This window comes from Cervus elaphus, chromosome 14 (genome assembly GCF_910594005.1).
Source record: "Cervus elaphus chromosome 14, mCerEla1.1, whole genome shotgun sequence".
NCBI lineage: Eukaryota > Metazoa > Chordata > Mammalia > Artiodactyla > Cervidae > Cervus > Cervus elaphus.
Window position 1 is genome coordinate 71,591,165 of NC_057828.1, and position 18,786 is coordinate 71,609,950.

The window sequence follows — 18,786 nt, forward strand, 5'->3', positions numbered from 1 at the left end:
ACCTAGGTAATAAAGACTCATGAAGGATATCAAAGAATAGAGTCATCCTCAAGTCACATACCCTTCAATTCCTGAATCAAAAATCAAAGAGAAAAAAAAGATTCCATAATTTTCAGGAACTGTACTCCTCACTGAATACTCTCCCACAAATCTTTCTAAGTCTCCTACTTGTCCTCTCTTGTACATCACCAAATCTGCAAATTTTACAAGCAGAAAATGTTTTCTCCCTCTTTCTCAAAAGAGGGAGGGTATCTCTGAGGCAACGGCCAGATCAGGTTATCCCAGAAAAGTCATCCTCCAAGGAAACTTGTTCTAAAAATAGTCACCTTGGGATCCCAAGAAGTGGTTAGATTTTCCCAAAGTCTAGCAAGGATCTCAGATCAAAACAAGCCATGGAAAATAGATGTATTTTTCCCCCGAAACACCTGATGGACTGTAAAGTAAAATGATTATCAATATTGTTTTTCTATGATTTTAGCTGATTCAGGATGGTGTTGAAGATACTGAGGACCCAAAGGAGACCCCAGCCCAAGGTCGCCCATACATTTTACAGAACATTGGATATAAGTTAATGGACTGTGCTTTTAAGTCAGTGGGAGCTACCATGAAAAATAAGAAATTTTAATTACTTCTCAGTGTAGATTTTCTTCACCAAAAGAAAAATAAATCTTAAGTGCATCAACCCACAAAATCCCATTGATGCTCCTACCAAAACATGATGAGAATTTACTGCAACAGATCTATGTTAGCGTGTCAATGTATGACATCAGTACACATTCCAACAAAAACATCACTACAATGAGATCATGACCATCTCTCATGTCAATCATAAACCACCCTCCTCTACCATAAATTCTTACTCATGAAACAGATCAAGAAATATTCTCTAGTGTATGATTTTTCTTTAATATAAACCAAACCTAAGCGACTTCAAGCTAATCTAGTTTACCTATTTTTAAAGACTCTTCCCAGCCCTGTCCCCTCTCTTTTAACTCTAAAATATTTTCTGGAAGAAAAGTAGCTAAGGAAATTTTTTAAATCTTCATTAAAAATTCAAGAATGGCTTAATAGAGGAATAAAAGCAAGAGATTAAGCATTCTTGAATTAAAGTGATTAAAAGTACAAAAATTGCTTTGGTTTAGACTCATGTTATTATAAAGAATATCAAAAATACTAAAACCAACTTAGATTTATTCTTTCTGGTACATGACTAAATTTTTAAAGCCCTTTTTGAAATTAATTGTCTGAAAGTCAGATCCAGCTAAATAAATTTTAGAAAGGCATTCTTATACTAAACAATACAAATTCTGAACACTTACTATACCACATTTCAACAAATCTAAGAAGCCATTAATTGTAGGACAAATCATTATTTTATATATCACTAAGAAAGAAAAAAGCAAAACAAAAAACAAAAAAAAAGGAAGAAAAAAGCTGTCAATTAATATATCATCAACCCAATACCATGTACTCAATATCAATGATGTTAAGATGTGAAGAAAAAAGTACCTTAGAATTAGTACAATACTCCTATATCCATCTGATTTGGGCTATGCAGATATGATTTACAGTCTGCAGCAACCAAAACCACTGAAATTAGTACAACCACTGAAATTAGTACAATACTCCTATATCCATCTGATTTGGGCTATGTAGATATGATTTACAGTCTGCAGCAACCAAAACCACTGAAATGAAAAAAAATTAAATATAAAAATCTCTTACCTTCTGTGCTGCACTCAGGAAAGCTATCAGTGAGGGAATCTGGATAAGCTTCAACAGGACCGATCAATTCAGAGCCATCATTGATTATCCCACCCTAAAAAGATCAGAGTAACTGTGTTTCATGGTCAATATGACTATTTTAAACAAATCAGCAATGAATGAATGATAGTTACCGCAAGTATTTATAAGAATTACAAAAATGTTCATCTATTAAACTAGATTACAACTGCTTTTAAAAAATCAAAAGGAATAGCCATATTGGTTTATCAAATGTAACAAATGTACCACACCAAGGCAAGATGCTAACAACAGGGAAACTGTGAGAGAGAAAGGTGAATATATGGGAAAACTCTATACTTTCTGCATAATTTTTCTGTAAACCTATGCTACTCTAAAACTTTTTTAATTCAAGAGGAATTTTATAATGTTTATAATAATGTGGACTTTTTACAAAAGCATGTTATCTGAAATCAATCAAAAGTGCTCATCTTTTTAAAATGCAGAAAAAGAAAAAGTCCACCAGCTAAAGTGGGGAACATTATTCAGTATCTTTAGAGTCACTAGTCTTTCTTAGTGATAAATTATGGACTCCATTAGGAAGTCATTTAATTTTACCAAATTAAAAAATACAACATACCACACAGTACCTCAAATGATCCAAAAAGTATATTTGAGAATCATTTGAATACAATGCACAAAATGAAATAAATTTAAAAAAAAAAAAAAAAAGAAAGAAATTTAAGATGCTTATTAAGGAAACATTTTCTTTTAATATTTATTCATTTATTTGGCTGCATCAGGTCTTAGATGTGACATGTGGGATCTAGTTCCCTACCAGGGATTGAACCCAGGCTCCCTGCATTAGGAGCTCAGAGTCTTAGCCACTGGACCATTGGGGAACTCCCTAAGGAAACATTTTTAATAAACATAAAACTGATTTATCCATGTGACCATCATTTTAATTCTACATTTACGTTTCCAAATTCATGCCTAAAAAGATTATTTTCTCTTACTTTGTGTGCAACTAGAGACTGCTCTGTCAGGCAAGTGGTGTGGTGTGATTCTGTGCCGTGGCTTTATGGACTGAATACTCTAAAGGCTTATAACCCTTAAAGAACTAAATTAATGGGCTTCCCTGTGGCTTAGTGGTAAGAATCCACCCGCAATACAGGAGACCCGGGTTTGATCCCTGGATGGGGAAGATCCCCTGGAGAAGGAAATGGCAACCCTCTCCAGTATTCTTGCCTGGAAAACACCATGGACAGAAGAGCCTGGAGGACTACAGTCCATGGGGCCACAAAAGAGTCAGTCGGACACAACTTAGCAACTAACCAACCAACAATTAAAATAACAACTCTTCTGCTCTTTAACATCTTTCCTTCTACCTTCCACCAACAGTTCTATACCCCCAAACACTACTACCAGGATAGCAAAGCCCAAGAGAAATACAAGCCCCCTGTTTCCTCTCTATGTCGGCACAAGTATCCTTCCCTCCTACTCTCAACAACATCTTTACCTCATCAAGTCTCCCTGCCAGTTAAAGGAAGAGAAATGTGAAATGGTCCCTCCAAATTATCAAATTTTACTTTCTTGAGTTTTAAGTGAACTGAAACACTGAAAATGTTTGAATTTTTATCACTTTATTATATGTATTCAAATAACAGATTACAATTGACTTTTTCTCCAAAAAGTAGAGTATCTATTCTACACTAAGCCATCCTTTAAACAACATCCAAACCAAATCCTAAGGAAATCTAAAAGTATTTTTGAGCATTTTAATAGACAAAGTTAATTTTCCCTACAATCTCACATAATAGAAAGTGCTTTTCAACTATTAATTACCTTTTCTACTACCAGGTATGTGACTTTAAGTTACCTACCTATAAAATGGAAATAACGTGTATATAACTAACCCAAGGATTTCTCAGGACTAAAAGATTTCATGCATATAAAGTGTTTAAAACAATGTAAGTATTCAATAAATTATTATTTGTTAGTATTACTAGCTGATATAAAATCTTCTTATAAAAAAATACTAAAGAATACAAAAAATGTTTTAGCTCAAAATCCTAGGGAAATTTTACTTACCTAATTTAATAAACAATTTAATAAAAAAATAGATAATAAAGAATAAATCTTTAATGAAACAATAATAATAAAAACTGTTCTAGAGGAACTCAAGGAGTAGGAAAATATGCCACAATTCTATTTTAAATCTTCAGTTCAAAAATAATAACCTTTTAGTGTTTCTGAATATGCAATAAAAAGAAACTCTTATTATACAGCATCTCAAAGGTTTTGATTAATGAAGAGTCAATTTGGAAGCAGGGGGAGGGGAGTTCAGATGTGCTGGAATATCCAAATATGGTGGGAAGTTAGCAAATGCTCTCCCCCCAGAAGGCAATGACAAAACTAGAGAAAACGGTCAAAACAACCATTCCAGGGCTCTGGAAAGTGACAAAAAAACACCGAACAAATGAATAAGTGGCTACTCATGGAAAACTACAGAACCACAGGTAAGAACTGTGGGAATTTGGGGCATTCTTGCCTGGGGTTGTTTCCATCTTCCATCCCATCTGGGTTGCCACGATAATCATACAAGGGAAGACAAACTTTAAAAACTAGCAGATTCACCTGCAGAAGAGACGGGCATGATTCAGACTTAAGCAGATAAAGAGGTCCACTCCAAACAGTGTGATCAGCAATAGCAGTCATCTCAGTGCCAAACATGGCAAGAACAGTGACTCAGTAGCAGCACAAAGTTGCAGTTAGCAAAAGACCAGCACACTGGCCGGACATTTAGCAGGAAGATCCAGAAAACGGCCGAGCTATAAGGGTTCTTAATAAGCTCTCCACCTAAACATGAAGGAAAAACCAGAGAGGGATCACGCTATCTGCAAATCCCTGGCAAACCATGAGAGGGTGCACATGCACAGAGGAAATGCAAGAGACCCCAGAGGAAATCAAAAGCCAGAGCAAACTTAAAACCTGTCTGAACCTTTAAAACACACAAAGAATCATCACCATTAAGGGAGAAATAGAATGAAACAAAGTGTACAAGCAAAGAACAACCACTGGCTGACCCAAGCTATGCTTACACAGGGCTAACCAATACCAAGCCAGGTACAAAAATACATAAAGATATTATGTTGAGCAGAAATATTAGCAGTCACACACTGTACATCAAACAGACTGCACAGATTTAGTACAGACATGTTACTAAACACACTGATAAAACTACAGCAAGAACCCTCAGGGGAAACAAATCAGAACACAGATTTGCTATATTATCCAAACTTTTCAGTTTTCAACAACAAAATTACAAGACATTCAACGAAACAGAAAAGTGTGATGAAGAGTGAATACACAAAATGTGATATATTTATATCCACTTAATAGAATATTATTCAACCATAAAATGGATTTAAGTACTGATACATGCTACATACAATACAAATGAACCTTGAAAGCATTAAGCTTATGTGAAACAAGTCAGATGCAAAAGACCATATATTGGATGATTCCATTCATGTCCAGAATAGGTAAATCCATCAAGACAGAAAGCAGATTAGTGTTTTCTACAGGTTGGGGCAAATGGTATAGGAAGGGTGAACGCTAATGGGTATAAAGTTTCTTTGCGTGTTCAGTCGCTCAGGCATGTCCGACTCTTTGCTTTCCCGTGGGCTGTAGCCCACCAGGATCCTCTCTCTATCCATAGGATTTTCCAGGCAAGAATACAGGAGTGGGCTGCCATTTCCTCCTCCAGGGGATCTTCCTGACACAGGGATCGAACCTGCATTTCCTGCATCTCCTGCATAAGAAGGCAGGCTCTTTACCACTGAGTCCCCTGGGAAGCCTCTAAGGTTTCTTTATGGGGTGATAAAAATGTTCTGGAATTAGGTAGTAACAATGGTTGCCTAACCATGTGAATATACTAAAAAAAACACTGAACTGTATACCTTAAATGGTGAATTTTACATTATGTGACTTGATCTCAATTTTTCTTAAAAGTACCAGATGAAAATCCTGGAGTTGAAAAGTTTAATAACAAAATTTTAAATTTACTAGAGAAGTTCAACAATAGATCTGAGAAAGACAAATAATCAATGAGCTTGAAGATCAATATAAAGTATCGAATATGAAGATCATAGGGAAAAAATGAACATTATAATAAAGAGAATCAGGGAGAGCTGCAGGACAATATCAAACATACCAATTTATATATAATGGTAGTACCAGACAGGAGAGGGAAAAAAGGGCTAAAAAATATTTGAGAAGATGAGGGCAGAAAACTTTCCAAATTTGATTTTAAAAAATTAATCTACAAATATAAGAAGATAAACCCAAAATAAAATTAACAGAAAGAGATCAACACTTAGGCACACAATTGAAAGACAAAAGCTCAATTCTGAAAGACTAGAAAAAGACGTATACAGTGGAGCCACAGTATAATTAACAGCTGACTTCACATAAAAAAGCAATAAAGGTTAAAAAACAACAAAAAAAATAGCAATAAAGGACAAAAGGCAGAGGAATGAGAAGTTCAAAGTGCTAAAAGAAACACTGTGGGACTTCCCTGGTGGCACAGTAGATAAGAATCCACCTGCCGATGGTGAATTTTACGTTATGTGACTTAAATCCCACATAAAAATCTCACAAAACCCGGCCACGTGGGTTTGAAGATTCCACATGCCGCGGAGCAACTACGCCCATGCACCACAACACTCGAGCCCTCGAGCCGCAACCACTGAGCCCACGGACTGCAGCTGCTGAAGCTTGTGCACACCCAGGCCTGTGGTCCACAACGAGAGAAGCCACCGCAGTGAGAGGCCCACACACCACAGGGAAGACAGGCCTCTGCTCACGGCAACCAGAGGAAGCCCGTGCAAAGCAGCGAGGACCCAGCATAGTCAAAAGTAAAATAAATGAATTTTTTAAAAAAGAAACATGTCAATTGCTAATTCTCTATGTCCAACAAAAAAGAAACAAAGATAGCGTTACATCGTGTCCGGCTCTTGCGATCCCATGAACTGCAGCCTGCCAGACTGCTCTTTAAGAATGATGGGCAAAGGCACACCCTTGCAAGGGATGATGCCAGGAACACGACATCCAGCATACAAGCCGAACGGGCTACAGCAGCGCCACTGCTGCTGGGACGGCTGCACCTGTTACCCAGCTTGCAAAAGATTTTAAAGTCATCGCAACAAACCTAGGGCACACCCTCTCATCCGGAAAGACAACCCCAAGGTAGAATATGCTTTTGACATGGAAGATTTGGCAGATAAAGCTGTGTACTGACGACGTTGCTGAAGGTCCAAAATAGTTCCCATTCTGTGATGGATCTGACACAAAACACAATGAAGAAACTGGAGACAATATGGGGCCTCTGATCATTAAGAAAAAGACACCTATATGGGTACTCTTGATGCTGCAGACCAACTTGTCCGGATGTTTCCTGGCTCTGTAACTAGAATGACTACCACCTCTGTCTGATTCAGCTCCTCTGAGTCCTAGACGTGGATACTGCAAACGACAGCTCTCACATTCACCACATCCGCCTTGTAGGCTGAGCCACTGTGGTGCACAATTGTTGACACCAAAAAAAAAGGAAAAAGTAAAAACCAATCTCATGGCCTGGGGGTTATTTTGGTCCTGCAAGGATCCATTTCTTTACATTTAAAACTGACATTATTATATAGTTTTTGGTCAAAGCTAACATATTAAATTATTCTTAAAATTTAAAAAAAGATGGGTAAATAAAAACATTTCCAGATAAGGACTAGAGACTCTATTACTAGGCAAATCTGCCTTACACACACAAAAGAAAACTACAGTCCTCCAAGCTGAAAGAAAAGAATAACATATGGTAATTCCAATTCACCTAAACAAATAAAGAACATAAAAAAAAAGAGAGAGAGAGAGAAACAGGGCAAATAAAAAGACTACATATATATGTGGTCTTATTTTTCCTCCCTTCACTTTTTAAAAAGACACTGGGAACACTGTACTGTTCTGTTTATATATGAGGTATCAGTTCAGTTCAGTCACTCAGTCCGACTCTTTGCCACCCCATGGGCTGCAGCACGCCAGGCTGCCCTGTCTGCCCATCACCAACTCCCAGAGCTTGCTCAAACTCATGTGCATCGAGTTGGTGACGCCATCCAACCGTCTCATCCACTGTCGTCCCCTTCTCCTCCCGCCTTCAATCTTTCCCAGCATTGGAGTCTTTTCCAATGAGTCAGCTCTTTCCATCAGGTGGCCAAAGTATTGGGAGTTTCAGCTTCAGCATCAGTCCTTCCAATGAATATTCAGGACTGATGTCCTTTAGGAAGGACTGGTTGGATCTCCCTGCAGTCCAAGGGACTCCCAAGAGTCTTCTCCAACACCATAGTTCAAAAGATCAATTCTTCAGCGCTCAGCTTCCCTTATAGTCCAACTCTCACATCCATACATGACCACTGGAAAAACCAGAGCTTTGACTAGATGGACCTTTGTCGGCAAAGCAATGTCTCCGTTTTTTAATATGCTGTCTATGATGATAATAATAAAAAAGGAGTTGATAGACCAAGTTTGCACCATAAAGCTCTATTTTACTAGAATTCGGTATTCTTCTCAAGTAAATTGTCATAAATTAAAATGCATACATTAATCCCTAGAGCAAACAGTAGGAAATAACTTTTAAAAGCACATACATAAAGGACTTCACTGGTGGCCAGTGGTTAAGAACCTGCTCTGCAACACAGGGGACCTGGGTTCAAAACCTGGAGGGGGCACCTAAGATCCCACAGGTGGCAGAGCAACTAAGCCCATGCCTCGTAACTACTGAGCCTGTGTGCCACAACTAAGACTTGGTGCAACCAAATAAATAATTTTTTTTTAATAAGAGCACACACATTAAAAAAAAAAAAGAATTTAAGTGGCACAATAAACAATACCCATCTAATACAAAAGGTGGCATAAAGTAGAAATGAAAAACCAAAAAATATGTGACATATAAAAAATAGCAAATGACAGACAAAAAATCAGTCTTCTCAATAAGTGAATACAAAAAGACTAAATACCACACCAACAACAGCAGCTTTCAGACTAGATTAAAAAAACAGGATCAAACTATATACAGTGCATGTAAGAATACTCTTTAGATTCAATTATACAAACAGCTTGAAAGCAAAATTAAAAGAAAAGTACATGCAGATTGTAAGAAACCTAGACTGCCTATATTAAAATCACACAAAACAGACTTTAAGACAATAAACAAACAAACAAACAAACAAAAAAAAAGACAATAAACATTACTAGAAAGAGGGACATTTCATAAGATTAAGTAAATCATTTTATTAGGTAGATAGAACAATTCTAAACATACATGCACATGCCAAAAAAGGCCTAAAATGAAGTAAAAATCAACATAACTGAAAAGAAAAATAGAAAATTCAACAATAATAATTAGAGGCTTCAATACCTCAATCTCAATAATTTCTAGAACAACTAGACAGAAAATCAGCAAGGATAATGAAGACAATACTATCAACTAACTTGAATTAATATTTACTCCACCTGAATTAATAAATATAATTCCACCTGACAACAGAATATGTCAACATGTAATATTCTCCAGGGTAGAGCACAAGCTAGGAAATAAATCATGTCTCAATAAATTTAAAAGGACTGAAATCATACAATGCATATCTTCTGATCATAACCACAAGAAAACAAAATTAGAAATCAGTAACAGATGAAACTTTAAGATATCCACAAATGTTTGGAAATTAAAGAACATTTCTCCAAATGACCAATGAGTCAACAGAAAAATCATAAAAGGAATCACAAAATACTTTAAACTGAATAAAAGTGAAAATAAAACAAAATCTTATGAGATGAGGCTCAAATAGTGCTGAGGGAAATTTATGGCTGTAAATGCCTATGTTAGACAAGAAAAACCATCTCAAATCAATAACTAAAGCTTCCAATTTAAGGAATTAAGGAATCAGATAAAAAGCAAAGTAAATTCAAAGCATGCAAAAGGAAGGAAATATAGTTTAGAACAGAAATCAGTGAAACGAAATAGAAAAATACAGGGGAAAAAAATCAATGAAACCAAGTCGATCCTTTGAAAAGATCAACAAAAATACCAAACTGTTAGCTAGATGGGTCAAGAAAAAATAGACACAAATTACCAAAATCATGGATGAAAGAGGGGATATCACTACCATTCCTATGGGAGTTAGAAACATTGTAATTGAACAGTATGAACAAATTACAGAATTCAGATGAAAACTCCTAGTAAAACACAAGTTACCAAGCTGTATCAAGTATCAAGCAAAAAGAGAAAATTAGAATAAACTTATACAAGAAAATAAACTGAATTAGAATTTAAAATCTTCGCACATCAATTCCACTTCTAAGTATATACCTAAGAGAAACAAAAAATGTCCATGCAAAAACTTATATGCCAATATTCATAACAGCATAATTCATAGTAGTCAAAGGAGACAACAACCCATATGTGCATCAACTTGATGACTAGATAAACAAAATGTGGTATATCTATGGATCCACACAAAGGAAAATTATAATTAGTATTTAAAAATAAATTAAGGAATTAATGGATACCAGCTATAACATGGCTATATAAATATAAATATATATAACCTTTAAAGCACAATGCTAAATGAAAGAACAATTCCATTCATAATAGCATCAAAAGAATAAAATATTTTGTATTAAATTTGGCAAAAGAAGTACCTTATACAGGAAAATCACAAACAGTGCTGAGATAAAGAATACCTAAATAAATGGTGAGTTATTTCATGTTCACAAATTATAATAGTAAGATAACAATTCTCCCCACATTGAACTGTATACCTAATACAATTCCAATCAAAATTTCATCAGAATTCTGTGCTCACATGGACAAACTGATGTTAAAACATTTTATGAAAATTCAAAAGAATCAAAACTGCTGTAATAACTCAGAAAAAATACAAATAAAGTGGGATAACTTACACTTTTTCATTTCAGAACTTATTATAAAGCCACAGTAATCAAGACAGTATGGTATTAGTAAAAGAACAGGCACACAGATCAACAGAAGCTTACGATTTTAAGAAACTGCCAAACTGTTTTCCAAAGTGATTTTTACCATTTTACATTCCCCAATAATGAAATTTTGCCATCTGCAACAACAATGCATAGACTCAGAGGGTGTCATGTTTAGTGAAAAAAGTCAGAGAAAGACAAATGCTATTTGATAACACTTGTATGTGGAATCTAAAAAACAAACTAATGAATAAAACAGAAAAAGGAAACAGACTCACAGAGAAATTAGTGGTTACATTTGGGAAGAGGGAAAAGGTGAAGAGCAAAATAGGAGTAGGGGATTAAGAGCTACCAGGATATACGGTGCAGCGCAGGGAATACAGCCAATATTTTACAGGAACTATTAACAGGCACAACCTTTAAAACTGTGACTCACTATACTGTACACCTGAAACTTATATAATCTTGTAAATCAACTATAATTTTAAAATATGTACATATATTAAAAAAAACCTTGTTGTATGAGATAAATAAGATAACATGGTGAGTTTTGCTTTATTGCTTACTTGGGAATTAAATAACCTTCAAAGACCATATTTACTTATCTCTACATTAAGAAACTAAGCATCACTGCTATGATATTAAATCATATTTAAATATATTTAAATCAATATAAATCATATTAAACCTCTCCCACCAAACACACTGCTTAGGATATTTCCAAGATATTTTCCAAGACTAGCTTGACTTTTCTTAAACTGCCCAATTTTTTCTTCCTCTTCTTTTGTTTCTCATTTCACATAAACCAAAAATAAGTGTCTTTCAGCAACAGTTACAATGAGGAATTCCCAGATCCAAAAGAAACAGAATGAACAGCTTTTATTTAAGTTATTCAAAATCTACAATCTGATCTCTATATTCTTTTTTTAGCCCTTGGTATGTGTTAATTTGCAAGACTGACTTTCATAATTTCTATAAAGCAATATTCTTCTTGCTTAATAATGCTGTCTTTTTCTATAAGCATAGATTCCCTGCCATACAGAAACAGCTGTATTTAGCAAACAGCTAATACTGTATCAATTTGATTTGGTCTTTTATCCTAAATATCTGCATTAGGTCATAAGCAGAAGCCAATTCATCATCTCAGCCCAGTTTGCAGAGTAATGAAAAATAAAGCAACAAAGTCAATCAGGAAGAATCTTATTACCACAAACTTTTCTACTATTATTTCTAAATCACAGGTTTGTAATGTCTTTCAAAAGATCAACTTCCTTCAGCAAACTAAAATAGGCCATAAAAAATAAATTCCTTTTGTAGATAATATTCTTTTGTAAGATCCTCATATAACTTGCTTGCTACATGTTCTAAGAAATTACATTTATACAATTGAGAAAATTTTTAAAGGAGGGAAAAAATAATTATGGCACAATCATCTAGCTTTAGTCTAGAAATCTAAATATAATAGAAAAATTAAGACATTAATACTGAATAAAGACACTGATATTAACCAACAACTAGCACAAATTCAATACATAATAAACTAGAATATTATTAGTAAAAATGATAATGAACTCAGAATGAAGGCATCTCATGTCAAGAAACTTAAAACACTAATATCCAAACATCTCTGGTAATACAATTTGTACTAGACTACCTCTTTAAGTTGTACATGGACTATTTTTGTTCTATCTTTACACAAATTAGTCTAATTAAATTTAATACGGACTTACAGTGGTTTCTGTCCCCCAAAGAAGTCTATTACTGAAAGTCACCTCAAAAAGTGAAGATAACTACTGGAGCTTCATGATATTTAAATGTTTTAATGTATTTCAATTATGATGAATTAGATAATCTCTAAGACCTCTGCAACAATTTTCTTAAATCTGTGAATCACAAACTGTACACATCTCCACAAGAGAAACAGAAGACATGCCAGACGCTGTTATTTACTATTAACTTCTAGTTATTTTACTGAATAATGAAATTCAAAAGTAAATGACATTTTGTTCGGGGAAGAAAAAAAAAAAACTTAAATCTTGCTTTACTACAAATTAGAAAATAAAGACATTTAATAAGATACAAAATATTCCAGAAAGAACACCAAACCTTGAAAAAATCTTCAAGCTGTTTACTGTTATAAAGAGCAGGAATGTTGGCAGAGAACTGCAGCAGATCTTCAGCACACTGTCTCCTCTCTTCAATAACAGTTTCATCAAATCGTCCTAAAATTAAATAAGAGTCAACACTGAAGGAAAGAAAGATCAAAGCTGGTTTATAACAGTTGAGGTTCACAATGAGAAAGCAGCAGCAGGCCCACTCTGCCTATCTGCTGCGCTCATCATGCAGTCTTCTGAAGTCAAATCTAGTCTCCATAACTGCAATCACTCGTGCTCCCACCAGGGAAGAAAGTAACGTTTCTGATAAAACAGGAGGCCGAGGTGTCAACCAGTCAATAAATAGTGCTGTCATAATCTAAAGACTGTCAATACGAAAAACTTACCATTTAAGAAGCTGGCAATTTGAAACTAAAGTTGAAAAGAGAATTATAAAGAACTCAAATAGTTTTCTACAGTAATTTAATACTGCAATTACTCATATAATTTTCCCTTTCCCAGTCTTTTTTGATTTATAAAGGGAGTCGAAGAGAGGAAATTATGAGAACATCTGTATGGCAGTGGGGTCAAACACCTCAGCTTGAAGCAAAAAGCTTTCGAGCCAATTTCCATGTGCGATGCTGTCAGTGTACATAAAGCATGCTTGTGAGAAAATAGAGAACCTGCACGGCGCAGTGAGCTCTGGTTTTCAAGGTGATCAAAAGGTGGTTTTCATAGAAATTGTTTTAATGATATATACAATTTGAATGCTGATAAGACATTTTCAAATATGAGCATTTTGTACTACTCTCAGATAAGATTACCGGTTGGCATTTGTCACACGCCATGTATCATACTGATTGCAGTTTAGGTTTAAAAAACTACAAAATCAAAAGAGTAACACATCCCATACTTGAGTGGCTTTGCAAAATGTTAATGAAAACAGAGACATAAAGAGATTCTTAGTTATAGGCACCACAACTTACTGGAAATAAATCAACTTCTTTGCAGTTATCACAGAGCCACAAACGAACGAAAGGGAGGAAAAGAAACAGACGGATTAAAACAGAGCCCACAGGTGCTTTAGTCAAAGCATTAAATACTGTACATCTGAGAGTACAGAGAGAAAAGAGGTCACTTTTACACTGCCACACTTCTTCCAGCAGCTTACTAAGCACTTAACATAACGATAAAGTAAGGAAATTTGTTTTTTAGCAACTTTTTAAAATATCACATCTGTTCTCCACTCACTCAGAAACACAATTAATGATTAAATTTTGGTATGCTAACTAAATTTGTGCCAAATCTCTACTCCCCCTTGTTTATAGGGAAATTTGTTTCAAAATGCTCAACTCTATTGTGAGAGCACAGAATTACAAAAAGAAAAAATAGATGTTATAAGATAGGAAACATCACACACTTCTAATCCCACATACTTTAAAACCAGCACTTACATGTAGGATTACACTATATCCCAGCTGACAAACTTAAGATAATAACTAGGCTTTGAGGAAAATAACTGAGGTTCAAGCTTGTTGATTTTAATCATGACATCACCTTAAAAAAATGGTTAACAGAAAGTGAACAGGTTTTTAAACAGAAATAGAATAGAAATTTATATATATATATAACAACAGAAATGGGTGTATATATAACAATAGAAATGATTATATATATGTAAAAATAGAAATAGTTACATAGAAAATGAACAGGTTTTTACAAATCTGTGAAGTATAAATAAGCAAGGTAGTATGATCACAAAAACGCTAGTCAACCTTAAAAAAAAAAAGAAAGACTCCTAGTTATACTACCCAAGGCAAGAATTTGAAACTGAACAATTAAATGCCTCAGCTCAATGTGTCTCAAGTCTAATGAAACGTCTACTTCATAACAACTGAAAGAAATGGTTTGAGAGATAGACCTGGGTTCAAACTACTTGCGCTCTCATTTGGTAGTTATAAAATTTAGGCTGATGACGTCCTAATTTACAAAATGGAGAAAATGAACAATGTACTCAAAATAAATAGTTCCATATCAAGCACATGCATGCATGTGCAGTCACTTCAGTGGTGTCCAACTCTTTGTGACCCCATGGACTGTAGCCCACCAGGTTCCTCTGTCCATGGGTTTCTCTAGGCAAGAACACTGAAGTGGGTTTCCATGCCCTCCTCATCAAGCACATAGTAAGCTCTTAATAAACCAATCATGGTTTCCTTAAATCTTCAAGTAGTATCATAATGTCCAGTATATAGAACAGGCTAATATATTTTTGTTGACTGTATGAGTAAATAATAAAAACTTAGAAACTCTGTCCACGGAATTTTCCAGACAAGAATACTAGAGTGCGTTGCTATTTCCTTCTCCAGGGGATCCTCCCAACACAGGGATTAAACCCACATCTCCTATGTCTCCGGCACTGATAGGCCCATTCTTGACCACTGAGCTACCTGAGAAGCCCCGGGGGGGAAAACAGACTATAATTTCCAGCTTGCCTTGAGGTTACATGTGGACTAAATTCTGGCCAATAATATATAAATGAAATTTCATTTTGCAGCTTACCAGAAATCTCCTTAAGAAATAACTACTATACATCCTCCTTCTCCCCATTCTCCTCTTTCTTCTATCTCCTTTTCCCCTTCCAGGAAGGACCAGGACATGGGAGGTTAAAAAACAAGACAGAACAAGGCAGGAAGGAGCTTGGATTCCTGATCAGTCTGGAGCCACCTTGCCTGAGGCCACATCCAGAGCATATGCCACGAGAGACCAAAACCAATATTATTCATTATGCTAAATCTACTAGTTTCCAGGTCACACTCAACAACTACATTAAATTCTTCCAGTGACAAAAAGATGTCTAAAGGGACACTGCTACCTTACCTATCAATAATAGTATCTGGAAACAAACTTCTGAGAGCTATAACATGTAGCACAAATTCTCTGGCCTGAAAACAACCTAAGATATTCAATCGTGGGGGAAAAAAAACATTGGCCAAACAGGTTAAAATGACAGCTAAAAATGTCCATTATCCCTTCTTTTGCCTAAATAAGAATTTGAGTACTCATCGGTGCTTATGATTATTGTCCAGCATATTATCCTTCAAACAAAAAAGCAAACTGTAGTACCTATAAATTTAGTAGTAGTAATTGTGTGAGCATCTGTAATCTTAGAACAGAAATCCAGCAAATGCACACATTATATTATGTTTCAACCTACAAGACCAGCTGATATTATCTTTAAATAAACTAACAATTTGTTGAGAAATATAAATGAAAAACTTCCTCATATTTGATGACATCCTAAAAAACGCTAGTTTACTAGTTGAAACAAATACATAAAAATTTGGCAGCTTTAATCCTAGTGTGATCAATGACTCACCTCACCTCCCTATTAAACTAGATTTAAATGCTTAAGTTGTGAGTATATCAACTTCTAAGTAGAATAAACATGTCAAAGGTGTGTTTTTGTTCTATTTCTATTGATCTATGCATTTCTATTCCACTAAACTTGGACAAGCAGAGATGAATTAGAACATTTTTCAGAGTACAACCAAAATTAAAGGCTAATGCATTAAAAGGTTCAATTACACTGAACCCTATCATCAGAACAAATGATGAAAGAACACGTTCACTTCTTTGTTCCTAAGATATTTCAGAAAAACAAAAATAAAAAACAGTATTGGTAGCAAAGACAAAGAGAAGCAGAAAATTTTAATGCAATGACTACTGGCTCTAATACATGTAACAAAGCCACCTAATTTGACAATTAAATTTAAAAGTAGCAAGATTCAACAGTAATTCTAATGGGAGATAACACCCTAGGGGCTACTCTCAAACTGTTAATATCATCAAAACCTCCCTTGAAAGTCAACAACAATGAGAAATTATAAACAGGTGCTTCTCTTACAGCCTTTAAACTTCCATTTACAGGAATGGAAATTTTATTTTCTTGTGGAAAGTAGAAAAATTATAGGCAATTTATGATAGAAAATGTAAAACAAATTTTTCCTGAGGTTTATTATGCAGTATTACATATTATATACTATATTATTTGTGTGTGAGTGTGTATATATTATCTTTAAGTCACTCTACCACCTCCAAATTACTCCACAATGGTTTGCTATTAAAAGTGGCAGAAGGAAAATTAAACCAAAACCTTCTCACAAAGCTGGTAAAGCACTGAAAATAGTCTCTCTCTTTGATTTCTAAGCTGTCTTTGAAATCTTCTCTATTTTTTTTTTAATTATGAAGAACAGCTCATGAAAGCAGTATTTACAGCTTTTTTAAAATCCAACTGTCAGTAACCAAAAACCAGTTAAACAAACCTAAAGGTTATCCTTGACCAGTAAGAAACTAGCCAGAGAATCTTGGTGCTAATTCCTAACTGTATTAAAAACTCATTCACCAGGCAAAAAAGAAGAGAGAGGCCAAGTTCTTAGGTGTGAATTCCCTCTAGTCAACAGCACCAAGAACATACCTCTAGTTAAAGAAGTTAGATTTAAGACTCCTTACAACTAAGAAGAATATATACTCTGGGGAACCCTGGGCCATTTCACTCAGAGGGTGTTAGAAAGGACTTACAGAATTAGAGTCTGTGTTGGGTGCTGGGGAAAGATTCAAAGAAGTGGGGCTTTGTTTGCCCTATCAGGAAGTGGGAGCAGTTCTAAGATTCTATTAATTCTATATACTTCTACGACTCTATGGTTTTAATAAATCTTATTATGAGGCAAGAAGAATGAAGAGAGGCTAAGGCTGTGATTTATAAAAAAAAAAAAAAATCTGTAGTCATCATGGTAGCTAGGATGAAGTGAACCTTGATCATTTTTGTGACTTGACAATGTTCATGTTTTAGTCTGTGTTCAGACATGATTACAGAGTGGTCTTGTTTTAGTCTTGATCCAAAGACACAGAGTGCCCTTGTCTAATGTTCCTATTCTGTGAAACTGCTTATATTCAACAGGGGAACAACACAGCCTAGCTGTGAACGCCAGCCAACTCTAATAAGAAACACCGAGGTCGAACAGATAGGGAGTGTCGGCCAGTTCTTTCTTACATCTGTCAGGAGCTGCCTTTCCCATTCTCACAGGAAATCACGATGTGAGGAGAGATGTAACAAAACAAACAAAAAACAGCTCTGTATGATCTCTGTGATCGTTTTCTCAAGATCAAGATTGTGGAACCCACAAACTAATACTCTTTAAAAATGTCAGAACAAAGACCCAGCACAGCCAATAAATAAAGTTATTTTTTAAAACAAAAGCAAAATAATAATTTTTTTTAATGTCAAAGTCATGAAAAGACAAAAAAATGTATGAGGAATAGTCTAAAGAAACGAACCTACAGACATGATCCTGGATGCAAAAAAAAAAATTTAAATAATTAGAGAAATCTGAATATTAACTTCAATATTTGACAGTGGTATTATATCAGTGTTAAATTTCTTGAGTAATAGGGGAAATATGGAAGGAGGGATGAAATGTCACAAAATCTGCAATGCATTCTCAAGTGGTTCAGGAAAAAAATGATACACACAGACACAGGAAAATGTGGCAAAATGTTCATCAGTGAACTTGAGCCAAAGTTATATAACTGTTCACTATATTATCCTTTAGGCTTTTCTGTAAATTTTGCAAGTTAAAAAAATTGGAGAAAAATAAAATCAGTTAAGTGTCAGAGTGGTGAGATGTAGAGCCAGGAGGGGAAAACAACTATCCCCAAAGAAAACAGAGAAGTTCCCAGAAGAAGAGACAACGAGAGCCCTGAAAGGCTAACCAGAAGCTTCTCAGTGGAGCCAGGCAACACTGATGAAGGCGACGGAGAGTGAGGTGCGTTAGGGGAACGGCAGACCAGCGACAGATGAGAGCTAAGAGAGCTGACGTGCGTCAAGCACTGAGCTACTCAGACTACCGATATGATCCTCATATAATCCCTA

The 18,786-nt window shown here is 35.2% G+C and overlaps 1 protein-coding gene across 3 annotated transcripts in view; it reads right to left on the minus strand.

Annotated features, from left to right (window-relative positions):
* RPS6KC1 (ribosomal protein S6 kinase C1) overlaps positions 1 to 18,786 on the minus strand; it is a 195,688-nt gene that overhangs the window by 132,995 nt on the left and 43,907 nt on the right. For all 3 annotated transcript variants that reach the window (XM_043924639.1, XM_043924640.1, XM_043924641.1), the window contains 2 exons: positions 12,871 to 12,986; positions 1,726 to 1,819 (listed from right to left, as the gene is read on the minus strand). In XM_043924639.1, coding sequence (XP_043780574.1) covers positions 1,726 to 1,819; positions 12,871 to 12,986 — 210 coding nt within the window. The remainder of the gene's footprint in view (positions 1 to 1,725; positions 1,820 to 12,870; positions 12,987 to 18,786) is intronic.